The following is a 14,797-nucleotide window of genomic DNA, read 5'->3' as shown; positions in this document are numbered from 1 at the left end:
AACCCTAGTTATTCATTTCTTCCTCAAATTGTTACCACCACTGGTAAAACGTTACCTGCGAAAATTGGATTCTCAGTCAGCAACGCACCAAAAAAAAAGGCTTGTTGTGTCAGCCTATCAGGCATACTTCTTCTTACAAATATTCTAGTTTTATTTATTTGGATAATTGATCTAATAGTAGTGTAATGGGCTATTTTTATTGCTCACAGTGTTTCCATTGTTCTTGTCTGCAGCAAGGTAATTGCTCTGTTATAATCATGTAGATACAGATGTGCAGTTTTTCTCATGGCACGCTGTAAAGACCACATTTTTTTCATTTTTCTATATTATTGGTTGTGCTCTGAAATAGAAAAAATAACTCTAAAACTAAACACAGAGGAAGGAATTGCTGTACTTCTAAAAAGCAAGCGACTGAAACTCATTGCAAGCTGTGTTTACACTGCTGCTGTGTTCAAGCAAAAGGGGAAGGTGAGCGATTTGGAAACAGGCCGGCACCGGGGTTCGGGGGGGTGGGTGTACAAAGTGAGATTCATCTGGCATCAGGTTGGTGATCGGTTTGTGGAATTGTGGCCAGTTGCGGCTACCAAAGGCTTTCACTTTGATGACAACCAAGTGATTGAATCCTCAACAGCTGAATAGCTTGTGGGCTTGAACAATACTGGCAAAAGCTTTTGGACTGCTGCAAAGGTAGATGGTGTGTTTTTCGCTCCAGCAAAATACTTAAATGCAAGCGAAAGCCAGTTTATTTTTGCTCGCCAGTTGCTGTAACCTGTGGTCTTTATCCAGTAACAAAGAGATTTTTGCAGTTAATGTACCAGCCACCTGATCGGGAGATCCCAACTAGTTGGGAGACTGATTGACTCTTCAAAACCAATACTGAATTTTCCCTGAAGCTTCCCTCAACTTTGGGAGAAAATATACAGAAATCTTGAATAAACAAGGCCATTGGAGACTTGAAAGAACATTTTTGATTACACTTGCCGCAGAAGTTAAGTAAGTGGTTTGAACATCTTCCAATTCCCAACTGTATTCAGCCTGGCAAGTAGGTCACAGATAAAGGTGAAAGGACTGTGGGTGCTAGAGATCTAGAATGAAAGCAGAAAGGGCTGAGAATCTCAGCAGATCTGTCAGGATCTGTGGCAAGTGAATCAGCCAATGATGAAAGTCCAATACAACAGTTCAGGACTTTCCCACTCAGACCAGAAGTATACTTACAGTCTCATAGATCCTCGATTTGCCTTTTAACAAAAAGACCCCAAAGTTATGAAAGGGTGTATCTAAATGTTGCCTGACTAATTGGCAGTAAACTTGGTCCCAGAAATTTAAGGTGACTTGAGGGTGAGTTAATAACTTGGATAATTTTAACTGCCTACTTATGCAGCTTCTACGAAGAAGATACTGTCAAGTTAGAATCATCTATGTCCTCCTTTTGCGATAGCATGGTCAGAGCTATGTTTGCTGACCAAACAACTAGTTATTTTGGATTGCACTTTTGTTGCTCCAGTGCAATCAGGATTGAAATCACTCAGGTAGACCCCTACACTAACACACAATTTTTGGAATACATTGAAGAGAAAATGCTTCACTTTTGTTGTGAAATGTAAATCTGTCTTTTATATAATATTTAGGCAGTTGATTAAAATGTGAATACAGCTTCATGCTGTTTTAATTGCATCACTTCAGTTAACTATACATGTGCTTTTATTTAGATCACGTTGTATGTGAAGAGGAATTCAAATATGCCATGCTGGCTCTGAACTGCATCTGTCCAGCCACGTCAACACTAATTACTCTGCTGGTTCATACCTCCAGGGGACAGTAAGTGCTAGTCTTTTCTGAAATATTAGCTTTGTTTGTGCCTCGCCCACAAAGTTATTAGAGTTAATGCCATACTTTTGAGTATACAAGTTAACCTGAGCCCTGAATCCAGATGTGAATACACAATTTAGGTTGTTGCACAATTTGTTGTGAAGCACAGAGGGAGTTTGAACCATCAGTGGTGTCAGCTTTTAAATGCTTACAACTTGATAGAGATTGCAGAAGCCTTAGAACTATTAAATCAACATGGAATACACTTCCTGTTCTTGTTACTTCCAGACCCAAAGCATTAAAACTGATTAAAACTGGAATTTGTTATTGATCCAAAAAAGACAGATCTGCATTTATATAGCACTTTTCATGACCGAAGATCAACCCAAAATGCTTTGTTTACAGGAAAGTCCTATGGATGTGTCATGGAAGTACATGAAAGTACCAGCTGTTCACGGTATATGTTAATGATTTAGATGAGGGAACTAAATGGGATATCTCAACGTTTGCCAATGACACAAATCTGGGTGGAAGGGTGAGCTGTGATGAGGATGCAGAGATGACAGACTGAGTGGGCAAGTGTATGGTAGATGCACTATGATTTGGACTAATGTGAGGTTATTCAATTTGTTGGCAAAAATAGGAAGGCCGATTGTTATTTGAATGGCTGTAAATTGAGAAATTGGAATGTTCAATAAGACCTGAAAGTTTTCACATACTATTCACTGATAATAACTATGCAGCTGCAACAATCAGTAAAGAAGCAAAACTGTATGTTGGCCTTCATAGTGAGAGGATTCAGGTACAGGCACAGTGATGACATGCTGCTTTTGTACAGGTCATTGGTGAGGCCTCACCTGGAATATTGTATGCAGTGTGGTCTCCTTGTCTGAGGAAGGATGTTCCTGCTACAGAGCAAAGGTTTACTGAATTGATTCCTAGGATGACAGGACTGGTGTATGAGGAGAGATTCAGTTGTTTGTGATTATATTCACTAGAGTTTAAAAGAATGAGGGGACATGTGCTAGAAATCATTAAAATTCTAACGGGTCTAGATAGGTCAGATGCAGGAAACATGTTCCTGATGGCAGGGGAGTCTAGACCGGGGGTCACAGTTTAAGGATAAGAAGTGGAGATGAGGAGCAATATTTTTACCCATAGAGTGGTAAGCCTGTGAAATTCACTGCCACAGAAAGTTATTAATGCCAAAGTACTCTGTTTCAAAAAAAGAGGTAGATATAACTCTTGTGGCTGAAGGGATTAAGAAATGCAGGAGGTGGAATGGGGGCAAAGTGGGATTAGGCTATTGAGCTTGACGATCAGTCATGATCATTTTAAACGGCAGAACAAGCTTGAAGGGTCAATTGGTCTAGTCCTGCCCCTATCTTCTATGTTTCTATGTTTACAGAAATGTTGCCAGTGTTGAAATGGAGGGAATGTGGGAACTGGATTGCACACAGCAAGCTTCCAGAAATGGCAATGTGCTAATGACAAGATTAATTGTATCTGTTCCATTAATTGAGTGATAAATATGAGAGAGGACACCAGGATTAACACTGCTGGGCTTCTTTCAAATAGTGCCTGAAAAGTGGCTCCTCTTCTGACAGTGTAAGCCCCTCCGCTGTATATGACTGGAGAGTGGTCAAAACTTGAGTCTTCTGCTCATTCCCAGAGTGGGGCTTAACTGACAATATTTTGACAATGAGGTGAGAATGGGACTAATTGAGCCACAGCTGACAGTAAATGCAAAAGTATATAATTGAGAAGAGCAAGAGTATCCTACAGCTGGTCTGACCAATATTCATTTTGCAATCAATGTTTAAATCAGAAGAATCATCTCGACTTGCAACGTTAGCTTGCTCTCTCCATGGATACTGTCTGACCCGCTATGATCTCCAGCATTTGCTGTTTTCAGTACAGATTCCAGCATCTGCAGTAATTTCCTCCGACTTTAAATCAGATCTTCTGGCTATTTGTTTCAATGCTATTCATAGAGTCATGCTGTACAAAATTGCTTGCTATTTTTTTTCATATTATAACAGAGACAACATTTTAAAACTACATAATTGATGATAAGGCACTTCAAGATGTCCTGAGGTTGGGAAGGGCACCAAGTGCAACTTTACTTCTGATGAGCTAAAAGCCCACATGTATCTGCAGAACATCAATTATGATGTAGTTTTGGTCTGAATCATAGATGAATGGAAATAATAATATAATTTAACTGATTATGAAATTGAAACTGGGAGCTTGCTAAATTCTTATTGCTGTGAAGTAAGGTTGTGCTAACAACAACTTTTCTGAACTCAAGCTCGGGGATTCAAAGATTGATTTTTGTTTTCCTGAGAGAATGTGATAAACGAGTTTGGTTTAGCGAGGAGATTCGCATTAAGGCAGACAAGCAGATACAGGTAATTAGTTCAAATGAATTTAGTTTCGAGTAGAATAGGTATTGGGAGCATGTTAATTACAATATCGGAATCTAAGCCAGTGATGTCTATGCAGTACGTTTGTCAAAAACCCTGCATTGTGAAATATCCTGTACTGGAACTTGTTTTGCCATGCAGTGAAGGATTGATTACCGAAGCAAAGTCATAGAGATATACAGCACAGAAACAGATCTATCGGTTCAACTCGTCCATGCTGACCAGATATCCTGTATAAAACTAATCCCACTTGCCAGCATTTGTCCATATCCCTCCAAACCCTTCCAATTTATATACCCATCCAGATGCCTTTTAAATGGTGTAATTGTGCCAGCCTCCACCACTTCCTCTGGCAGCTCATTCCATACATGCACCACCCTCTGCATGAAAATGTTGCCCCTTGGCTCCCTTTTATATCCTTCCTCTCTCACCTTAAAACAATACTTTCTGCTTTTGGACTCCCCTACCCTGGGGAAAAGACCCTGCCTATTTATCCCATCCATGCCCCACATGATTTTATAAACCTTTATAAAGTCCACCCTTCAACCTCTGATGTTCCAGGCAAAATAGCCCCAGGCTATGCAGCCTCTCCCTGTAGCACAAATCCTCCAACCCCAGCAAGATCTTTGTAAATCTTTTCTGAACCCTTTCAAGTTTCACAATATCCTTCCTATGGAGGGAGACCAGAATTGTACGTATTACTCCAAATGTGGCCTAACCAATGTTCTGTACGGCCTCAACATGACCTCCAAACCCCTATACTCAATGCATTCACCAATAAAGACAAACATACCAAACACCTTCTTCACTATCCTATCTACCTGCGACTCCATTTTCAGGGAACTATGAACCTACACTCCAAGGTCTCTTTGTTCAGTAACACTCCCCAGGACCTTACCATTAAATGTATAAGTCCTGCCCTGATGTGCCTTTCCAAAATGCAGCACCTCACATTTATCTAAATTAAACTCTATCTGCCATTCCCTGGCCCATTGGCCCATCTGATCAAAATCCCATTGTACTCAGAGGAAACCTTCTTCGCTGTCCATGACATCTCCAATTTTTGTGGCATCTGCAAACTTACTAACCGTACCTCCTGCGTTCACATCCGAATCATTTCTATAAATGACAAAAAGCAGCGGACCCAGCATCGATCCTTGTGGCACACCGCTGGTCACAGTCTGAAATGCAAACGCCCACAACCATCCTCTGTCTTCTACCTTCAAGCCAGTTCTGAACCCATGAAACAATTAGAATTATCCCAAGAACATAAAGGCAATATAAAGTTCAATCTTCCAGTAGAAACCTTTTGCTTTTGAGACACAGTGTTAAAGGCATTGGTGGCTAACTTAAGGAAGGAACTGGATGCCACCAAGAGAAAAAAGCAAGTTAGGAAAGAAAAGCACCTTGGAAAAATTGTTCACATTTCAAACAGAATATACAGGTATAGTGCAGACATGTAATTGGGAAAGGCAAATAACAGAATGAAATAAAAGGGTAGTTAGGGAATAAGTAGCTAAAAAAAGATGGGACTGGCTGTTACATATCCCTGCTGGGTTGTTTTCACTGTGAGCTCATCCCATAATATGGAGACTGAGTGGCTCCCAAAGTCATCAGCTTGCCCATTATATGTGAAAACCCCTATCATACCCTGTCCCCACCAGAGTGCAATTAGTGTGAGAGCAGGCAGCCCTTTATAAAACGGCAGGAAGGAAGGTGGTGGCGCGTGCGTTTTGTAGTCCCCTCAAGTCATAGTATATTCTACTCCTTCTTTCATGCACAGAGTTTAAAACTGTCTGTCCCACCCCTCTTCCCCCTCCCTAAGGTGGAATAACCATCCTCACCCAATGTCCCTGATTTACCTTGAAATTATTTACAGAATGTGGATGATGTTGACTAGGTCAGCATTGAATGCCCATCCTAATTACCATTGAACACAATGCTTCCTTAGGCCATTTCAGAGGGCTGTTAGGAGGCAACCACTTTGCTGTGCGTCTAGAGTCACCTATGTGTCAGACTAGGTAAAGACAACATTTCTGTCCCTCTCAATATTAATGAATTAGATTAGACAATTGACAATGGTTGCATGGTTGCCATTGGGCTAGCTTTTAATTCCGGATCCTCTCTAATTGTATTTTCTCTCAAGTTTTCTATTTTATTTTTCTGAAAACAATAAACATCAGATCCATGATGTGTGAAATGTCATACATCATGTTTCGTGCAGCTAAGTGCATTTGCGAATGGTAAAGAACAAATAATGAGACTTTTCTTGTTTATCTAAATTACAGTATTGGAATTGAAGTAATTGTCTTATTATAACTCTTTTCAGATCGGCACCGTGGGAGGCATTTAGACAACTAACTGGAACTAGGCAGACTCAAACCAGGTGAAGTACAAATATATGCATTTGCAATAACACGCCCACAAACTGCCAATGATTTACATTTGTTCTATATCCGAATTGATATTCTCAGGTATTTTTCTGCTATGATATTTTTCAGGGATGGTCACCAATCCCATGAACAGTGGCAAAAAGTGTATGGCAAGTGTTCAGGCAATGAGGTCTATCACATTAAGATGGAAGACAGCACATTCTTCACAGAGTTTGAGGGGAAGAGCTTCACTTACACTTCGTTCCATGCCCACAAAAAGTGAGAACTTTAACTATTCACTTGACATTTAATAATGCATTATTTGCTTTCCTGCTTAAAATTGCAAGTACTAACTGATGCAGATTCCAATATTTTAATCTGCATGCTAAATGGCATTTATCAAATGGAGATGGTTGTTTTTAATTAAACAAAAATACAATTAGAAAGTATCCTGAATTAAAAGCTAGTCCAATGCCAACCATGAGACCAGTGTCAATAATAATCTTTGAGGCTTTCAAATCACATTTAACAAGACTTATTCAAATGTGAATCTTTGAAATTATGGTTGTTATAGTAACCTTGCAGCTACTATAAGTGTTCGAGGGGAAGAAACAGTCAGTGAAATTCTTGCTCACTATAGTTAAACTGGCAACTTATAAATATACATATTAATAATGATTTTGCGAATTTTTAAACAGCCTCTCCCAAAGTATCCTCAGAACCATCATGTTAATGTAGAATAATCATTGTAGACAATTTATTCAAATTCTAATTCTACGTAGAATACAGATTTCCATCAAGCTTTTAATTCATCTGGTTGCGGAATAGAATTATTAGTAGTACACCACACTGCAGAATAGTTATCCCACCTAATTGCCGTCATTGTTGAGTGGTAATTAACTTCATGTAATTTCCTTTTAATGTGTATATTCACCATGTCTTTGAAATCTTTGAGACCACCAGGAGATACAAAATTATTTCTAAAGTAGGGAGGGCAGGGCAGGGAAACTGCTTGTGTTTATACGTTGCCTTTCACCACCTCAAAGTCCTGAAGAATTTTGTAACATAGGAGCTAGAACCCAGAAACAGAATGTAAAAATTACCAGGTAATCTGTTTCTGTGCTGTTGATTGAAGAATAAATCTTGGGGAGGACGTTGGATGTAACTCTCATGACTGCAACCATTTACTTGTCATGTGAAATCTTTACATACAGCTGAGAAAATAATGAGATGCAAAGTTGCCAGCCACATATATAGTTATTCCATATCACTCCAAGAGTGTACCATTAGTTTCATCACTCAAAGTATTTTAAGAAGACATGTAGAATTTCATTTCACTTTCTTCTGAGTTGCACATTTTGGTTACCCATTTATCGTGCTCAACTTTACATGAAGTTTTCTTTCATCCATTCTAACTACATTTGTAAGAATATTCCCTCATGCAGAATTCATTGTGAAAGTTTATTGCGCAGCATACAATCTTCCATCACCTGCCAAATTAATCGTCGCTTTTCTTTAGGGTACATATTGAATCCAGTTACAAAAAAAATTATCTCAAGCATCACTCTCTCAAAGCTTTGTGAAAACCAACCAGAACAGACAAGGGATTTTGTCCCAGAATCACAGAAAGGATGTGGCACAGAAGGAGGCTATTTGATCTATCATGTTTGCATAAGCTTTCCAAATGAGCATCATGCCTTTTCCTCATGCTGTAGCACATTGTTTTGGTTTAAAGGATCATCTAATGCCATTTTGAATAACTCAATTGAACCTGCCTCCACCACACTTCCAGGCAGTGCATTCAAGACCCGAATCACTCATGTGAAAAAGTTTTATTTTTCTCTCAAATAACATTTGCTTCTTCTGTAAATGAGTTTAGATTTGTGTCCTTTCATTCTTGATCCTTTTACAATGGGAAATATTTCTCTCTATTTACTCTAGCCAGCCCTCATGATCTTGGAAATTTGTCAAATCATTTGTTAGCGTCCTTTTCATCAAGATTAACAGCCCTAACCTCCCAATGTATCCTGTTACCTGAGGTTTCTCAACCTGTGGTCATCTTTCACATTTCTTCTGTTGCATCTTGAATGCATTCACAACTTTCTATAGTGTGGTTCCAGAACTGTGCACAAAATCCCAGTTGAGGTCTAACCAACAGATTGTGCAGGTTCAGCATCACCTCCTTGCTGTTGTGCCCTCCCCATCATTAATAAAGCCCAATATACTGTATACTTTATCCATTGTTCTTCTACTTTCAATGATCTGTGCACATGTACATCCAGATGCCTTTACTCCTGCACATCATGTTAGAATTATTCCGCTTATTTTACATTTTCTGTCCATGTTCTTCCTAGCAAATGCATCATAAGCCCAAAAAATGAAGGAGCAGAAGTAGGCAATTCAGCCCAATGGGTCTGCTACACTACTTAATTGAATCATGGCTGATAAAGTTCAACTCTACTTTCCTGCCTTTTCACATGATATTCTATTCCCTTACTGACTAAAAATCTGTCAGCCTCAGCCTTAAATACACTTAACAAATCAGCCTTGACAGCCCTCTGCAGTGTAAAATTCAGAAGACAGTCAGATAGTGGTATCAGCCTAATGAAGCTTCTTTGGACTGTCTCCAATGCCGATATATATTTCCTTAGATAAGTGGCCCAAAACTATCCATGGTTTCTAGTTGTGGTCTGACCAGTGCCTTGTATAATTTTAGCAAAACCTCCCTATCATTCCCTTGTACAAAGATTCTGTACCTAGGTCTTTTTATCTAAGATGGCGCCGTAAGTGGCAACTTGTAAACTTTTCACTGTATTCATGTGAGCACATATGACAATAAATTAATTCTTAATTCAAATTCAAATAAAGGCCAACATCTTATTTGCCTTCCCAAACATCCATTGAATTTGGATACTAGCTTCTAATTCGTGTACAAAGACTCAAATCCCTCTAAGTAGATTTCTACAGTCTTTCTCCAGTTAAAGAATATTCAACTCCTCTATTCTTCATGTCAAAGTGCATAACCTCACATTTTCCCAGATTATATTCCATCTGCCATGTCTTTACCTATTTGTTTAATCTGTCTATATCATTCTACAAACTTTCTGTCATCTCAGCACTTGCCTTTCCAACTATTTTTGTGTCATCTACAAATGTGGCTATAGGGCATTCACTTCCATAATTCACATCATTGATATATAGTAAATAATTGTGGCCTCAGCCCTGATCCCAGTGGTACTCCACTAGTTACAAGTTGCCATTGTGAAAAAAGCACCCCACCACCTTTTTCTAACTCCCTGTTTTTTATTAGTTTACCAATCCTCTACCATGCTAATATACGACTTCCAACACAACAATGTCTTGGATTCTTTGCTTATTAAATCCCCTAATGTATTGTATCTTATTGAAGGTGCCAGAAAATCTAAATAAATTGTATTCACTGTTTCCCCTTTATCCAATCTGCTTGTTACCTCCTCAAAGAATTCTGGTGAACTTGTCAGGCATGATTTTCCCTTCATGAAACCATGTTGATTCTGCTTGATCATATTATATACTTCTAAATACTCTGCTATTATAGCCTTTATGCTAAACTCTAATGCTTTCTGAATAATAGACATTAATCTAACTGGTCTCTAGCTACTTGTGTCTTTGTGTCCTCACCTTTCTAAATGAAGGTGTTACAATGGCGGTTTTCCAATCCCCTAGGACTTTAGCAGAATCTGAGTATTCTTACTGCCCATGCATCTATTATCTATGTTGCTACTTCCTGTGATTCCCTAGGATGCATCCTGTGAGGTCCTTCGGACTTGTCAGTTTTCAGCCCTGTTAGTTTCCCTGGGATTTTTTTTTCTAATTATAGTTATTGCATTCATTTCCTCTATTCCTTTTGCGCCTTGATTACTTTCTAATTTTGGAATGCTGTTTGTGTCTTGTACCGGGAGGACTGATGCAAAATATTGATTCGATTCCTCCACCACTTCCTGGCTCTCAATTATTATTTCCCCAGGTTTGTTCTCCAAGGATATTTGTTCACTTAACCCTCTCTTTTTTTTATTTAAAGAAGCTTTTGCTGTCCTTCTTGATATTACTTGTAAGTTTACGCTCAGAGATCTTTTTCACCCTTTTTTCGTCCTTTGTTGGTATTTAAAACTTGCCCAATCCTCTGGCTAACCACTAATCTTTGTCAAAATGTGTTTTGTTGTTTGGTTACTGCCATCGACAACAGTAATTGGCACAGCTCAAAGAGGACAAGAGCCAGATCTCTACCAACTAACCACTAGCTTTATTAGTTCAATTAAAACAGACGTACAATTCCCACTATTTGATTAAGAAAAGGTTAACTGTGCACATGTAATTCATACAAGGCTAAAATCCAAGCAGGCCACGCACAAACTAGTTTTCCAATGACGTTCTCTGAACAGTCAATAAACAGTCACCAACCCAAGGAAACCTAACCAGATAAATAGAAAGCGGGACATAACACCAGCGCTTCGTCAGAGGCTCACTGATGATGTTACCTTGACTGGTGACGAAACATCTGAAAACTAACCTTCCAGCTCAGCGAGCAAACTCACATCCAATCAACAAAAGTAATACCTGAGAATAGAAGCTCATGCTGTCTGGGTGATTTCTCCCAGATCTCTGGATCAACTCCATGCTTCCAAGCATGGTGTCCGCAACTTTGTGAAGATTGCTGTCCAGAGTTGTTGCTGCTGAAAGACTAAAATCCTTCATTTTTATCATTTCTCCTTATCTTCCCAAACTGTGGTGCCTTGCCCTTGCTGGTTCTTAGCTCAGCTGACAAGTCGGCGTCTTTCTACTATTGGTTCACTCCAAGGACACCATGAGGAGTATCTCATTATTCTTCCTCCAAATGAGGACTTGCACGTTATGTCATCACTCTGAGTTGAACCAGTTCAGACCAGCCCACGCCAATGGCTGGAGTTCAGGTAACTTCAGTTCACAAACTGCTGCTTGTATGTATGAGCAGGCCCTGGCCAACAGTTTCTCTTTTCATTTCAATTTGATGCTTTCGTTAACTTCCTTGGTTATCCATATTTGGCTTCACTCCTTCCTCACTGGGATATATCTTGCTGTGAGCCGGGAACAATTTTTTGGAAGTCTGCTACTATTCCACAATCCTCTTTGCTGTTGGACTCCTTTCCCAGCCCATTCCTCGGCTCTGCCCATATTTCTTTCAAACTGTCCTTATGTAAACGTAGCACAGTTATTTCTGACCCTAGCTCCTCCCCCTCAAACTGAATGCTAAATTCGACCATATTATCATCACTGTTTTCTAGGGGATCATTTATTCTGGCATCAGTTAGTAAATCTGTCTCATTACACATCACCAGATCCAAAATAGTCTGATTGTGCAATTTGATATTCAGGGGGAAGCTGTCCCCGAATACAGTCTATGAATTCTTCCTCCTGACTACCTCTGCCAATCTGACCACCCCAATCTATATGAAGGTTAATGTTGCCCATGATTAACGTACTGGTTTGGTTACATGCTCTCATTATCTCCTGAATTACTCTCTGTCCAAGCAAAGAGCTACTGTTAGGGTGCATATGAGGTCCTTTCTATTTCTTACCTCCACCCATATGAATCCTACATCTTCCGACCGATGGTCATTCCTCTCTATCTTACTCAATCCACCCATACCGATATTATCTGTCACCTGTCTGCATTGAACTTCATCTGTCAGCTAGCCAGCTGCTCCACCAACCAGCCTATGTCCTTTTCCAAGTTATTAAAGTACATCCTTCACCTTCATGCCACTTCTGCACAGTCAACAGTGTTTCATATTGTCGAGAATTTTATAATTGCCCCTGCAAACCGGATCTAGCTCATTGACATGTATCAGGAAGAGCAAGGGCCCAAACACCAACTCCTAGGAAACTCTATTACAAATTTCCCTCTATCTCAAAAAGTATGCATTGACTGTAACACTGTTGTTTCCTATCAGTGAGTCAACTTTGTATCCAACTTGCTACAGTCCCTTTTATTCCATGAGCAAACTTGGAATCTTTTAATTATGCTGTTTGTTTGATAGATGTAAGTTTGAATATAACGTCAAACTTGAGGTTAATTAATAAAATAATAGAATCCCTACAGTGTGGAAGCAGGCCATTTGGCCTATCCTGACTCTCTGAAGAACCTCACACAGGCCCATCCTTCTACACTGACCCTGTAACCCTGTATTTCCCATGGCTAATCCACCTAACCGGCACATCTTTGGACTGTGGGAGGAAACCCATGCAGACATGGGGAGGATGTACAAACCCCAGACAAGACAGTGGCCTGAGTGTGGAATTGAGCCCAAGCCCTTGGCACTGTGAGGTTACAGTGCTACCTGCTGAGCCACTGTGCTGCCCCTAGTGGCTTCAATTATTTGAAAGGAAATAGCAGGATCATTCTGAATGTGAACAGGAAACAGTTTGTATTTAGACAATAGACGATAGACAATATGTGCTGGAGTAGGCCATTCAGCCCTTTGAGCCAGCACCACCATTCATTATGATCATGGCTGATCATCCACAATCAGTATCCTGTTCCTGCCTTATCCCCATAACCCTTGATTCCACTATCTTTAAGAGCTCTATCCATCTCTTTCTTGAAAGTATCCAGAGATTTGGCCTCCACTACCTTCTGGGGCAGAGCATTCCATATATCCATCACTCTCTGGGTGAAGAAGTTTTTCCTCAACTCTGTTCTAAATGGCCTACCCCTTTTTTTAAACTGTGTCCTCTGTTCTGGACTCACCCATCAGCGGAAACATGCCTCCTGCCTCCAGGGTGTCAAATCCCTTAATAATCTTATACATCTCAACCAGATCCGCTCTCATCCTTCTAAACTCAAGTGTAAGTGCTAAGACTGCACATATTTGAGGTTAAATCTGAGCACATACATCTTATGATGTGTTGAACTTCCCTTTATGATTTTCTTTAGGTACGGAGCTTGTCTGATTGGTGTGAAGAGGGAAGAAAACAAAAATATTTTACTTAATCCAGGTCCTCGATACATCATGAGTTCCACGGACATCTGTTTTTATATTAACATTACCAAGGAAGAAAACTCAGCTTTTATAAAGCAAAATGAACAAAGCATAAATAGTATATCAAATACTATCTATCATGGAGCTTCCAGATTACCTGTTCACAGCATCATTGCTAGTATGGGTAAGCAAAGTAATCTACTTCTGAGTGATCATTATTGATGTGAATTCTGAGCTCAGTTGCTGGTTTAGCTTGTTAATAAAGTAAGTAACTACGTCATCAATTCCAAAAAGTTTGATCCATGGTTTATGCTTGGTGAACTGATCCCTGTTATTATTGAAATTAATACATTCAGTACTTCTGGAGATTGCTTTGCTAGGTATCCATTGCATGTTGCCATAAATGACCTAACAATGATAAGTTGAAAATTACCCCATTTCTAAGTTATTAGAGTATATCCTTCGCCTTCATGCCACTAGATGACAATTTCAAAAATGCTTAAGACTCATATTAAAAGTGAATCTACTGGCTATTAGGAGTGATTTTTTTCCAGGTGAATTGCCCAGTGAGTAACATTGATTGTGTGGTGTTAAACCTCAGAGCTCAGAAGGGCATGGTTTAATGCCACATCATTGCTCAATTGGTAACTGTGCAGCAGGACAGCAGTTGCAATATTATAGCTGCTGGACCGTGAAATGAAAGGGAAAAACAACTGGGATTCATTATCGTGATTACTGTTCAGTGAGACCTGCTCGAATGGTCAGGTATTAACTGTGTTGTCTTCCCTGATAAATAGTCTGTCACATAGTTACTTGGTTTATGTTTCTGAAGGATTGCTTGGTGCTCAAGGAGTGGTAGACTTCCAGAGATTACTATCTTCAGACTAATTAAAGTTACATAATTGAATTGATTATACTGAGATGGTCAAATACACATACAAATCTATTGCTTCTTAAAAAGTAAAAAAATCTGTCATTTTGCTCTGTGCCAAACAGGTAACTCAGACTTTGCAGACAATTTTCTGTCATTATTGCTAGATTTACAATTTCATATTCTTATCAGGTATCTACCTGGTGTCAATTGAAATATAGGAATTTACAAATTACAGCTCCTGGGTGCTCAGCAAGAGAATTTCCCCAGCTATAATTCCCAACAAGCAGTTATAGGCAGTTGAAAGATAACTCCTGGCTA

The 14,797-nt window shown here is 39.5% G+C and overlaps 1 protein-coding gene across 1 annotated transcript in view; it reads left to right on the top strand.

The window, feature by feature from the left end:
• The window catches only part of kcnt2 (potassium channel, subfamily T, member 2), a 702,110-nt gene that overhangs the window by 405,283 nt on the left and 282,030 nt on the right, over window positions 1–14,797 (top strand). Inside the window, exons 17-20 of the mRNA XM_048538622.2 lie at window positions 1,710–1,818; window positions 6,565–6,621; window positions 6,737–6,886; window positions 13,560–13,789. Of these exons, the coding sequence (XP_048394579.1) occupies window positions 1,710–1,818; window positions 6,565–6,621; window positions 6,737–6,886; window positions 13,560–13,789 (546 nt within the window). The remainder of the gene's footprint in view (window positions 1–1,709; window positions 1,819–6,564; window positions 6,622–6,736; window positions 6,887–13,559; window positions 13,790–14,797) is intronic.

Source organism: Stegostoma tigrinum, chromosome 8 (genome assembly GCF_030684315.1).
Source record: "Stegostoma tigrinum isolate sSteTig4 chromosome 8, sSteTig4.hap1, whole genome shotgun sequence".
Lineage (NCBI taxonomy): Eukaryota > Metazoa > Chordata > Chondrichthyes > Orectolobiformes > Stegostomatidae > Stegostoma > Stegostoma tigrinum.
This window is presented reverse-complemented; position numbering and strand designations above follow the sequence as displayed.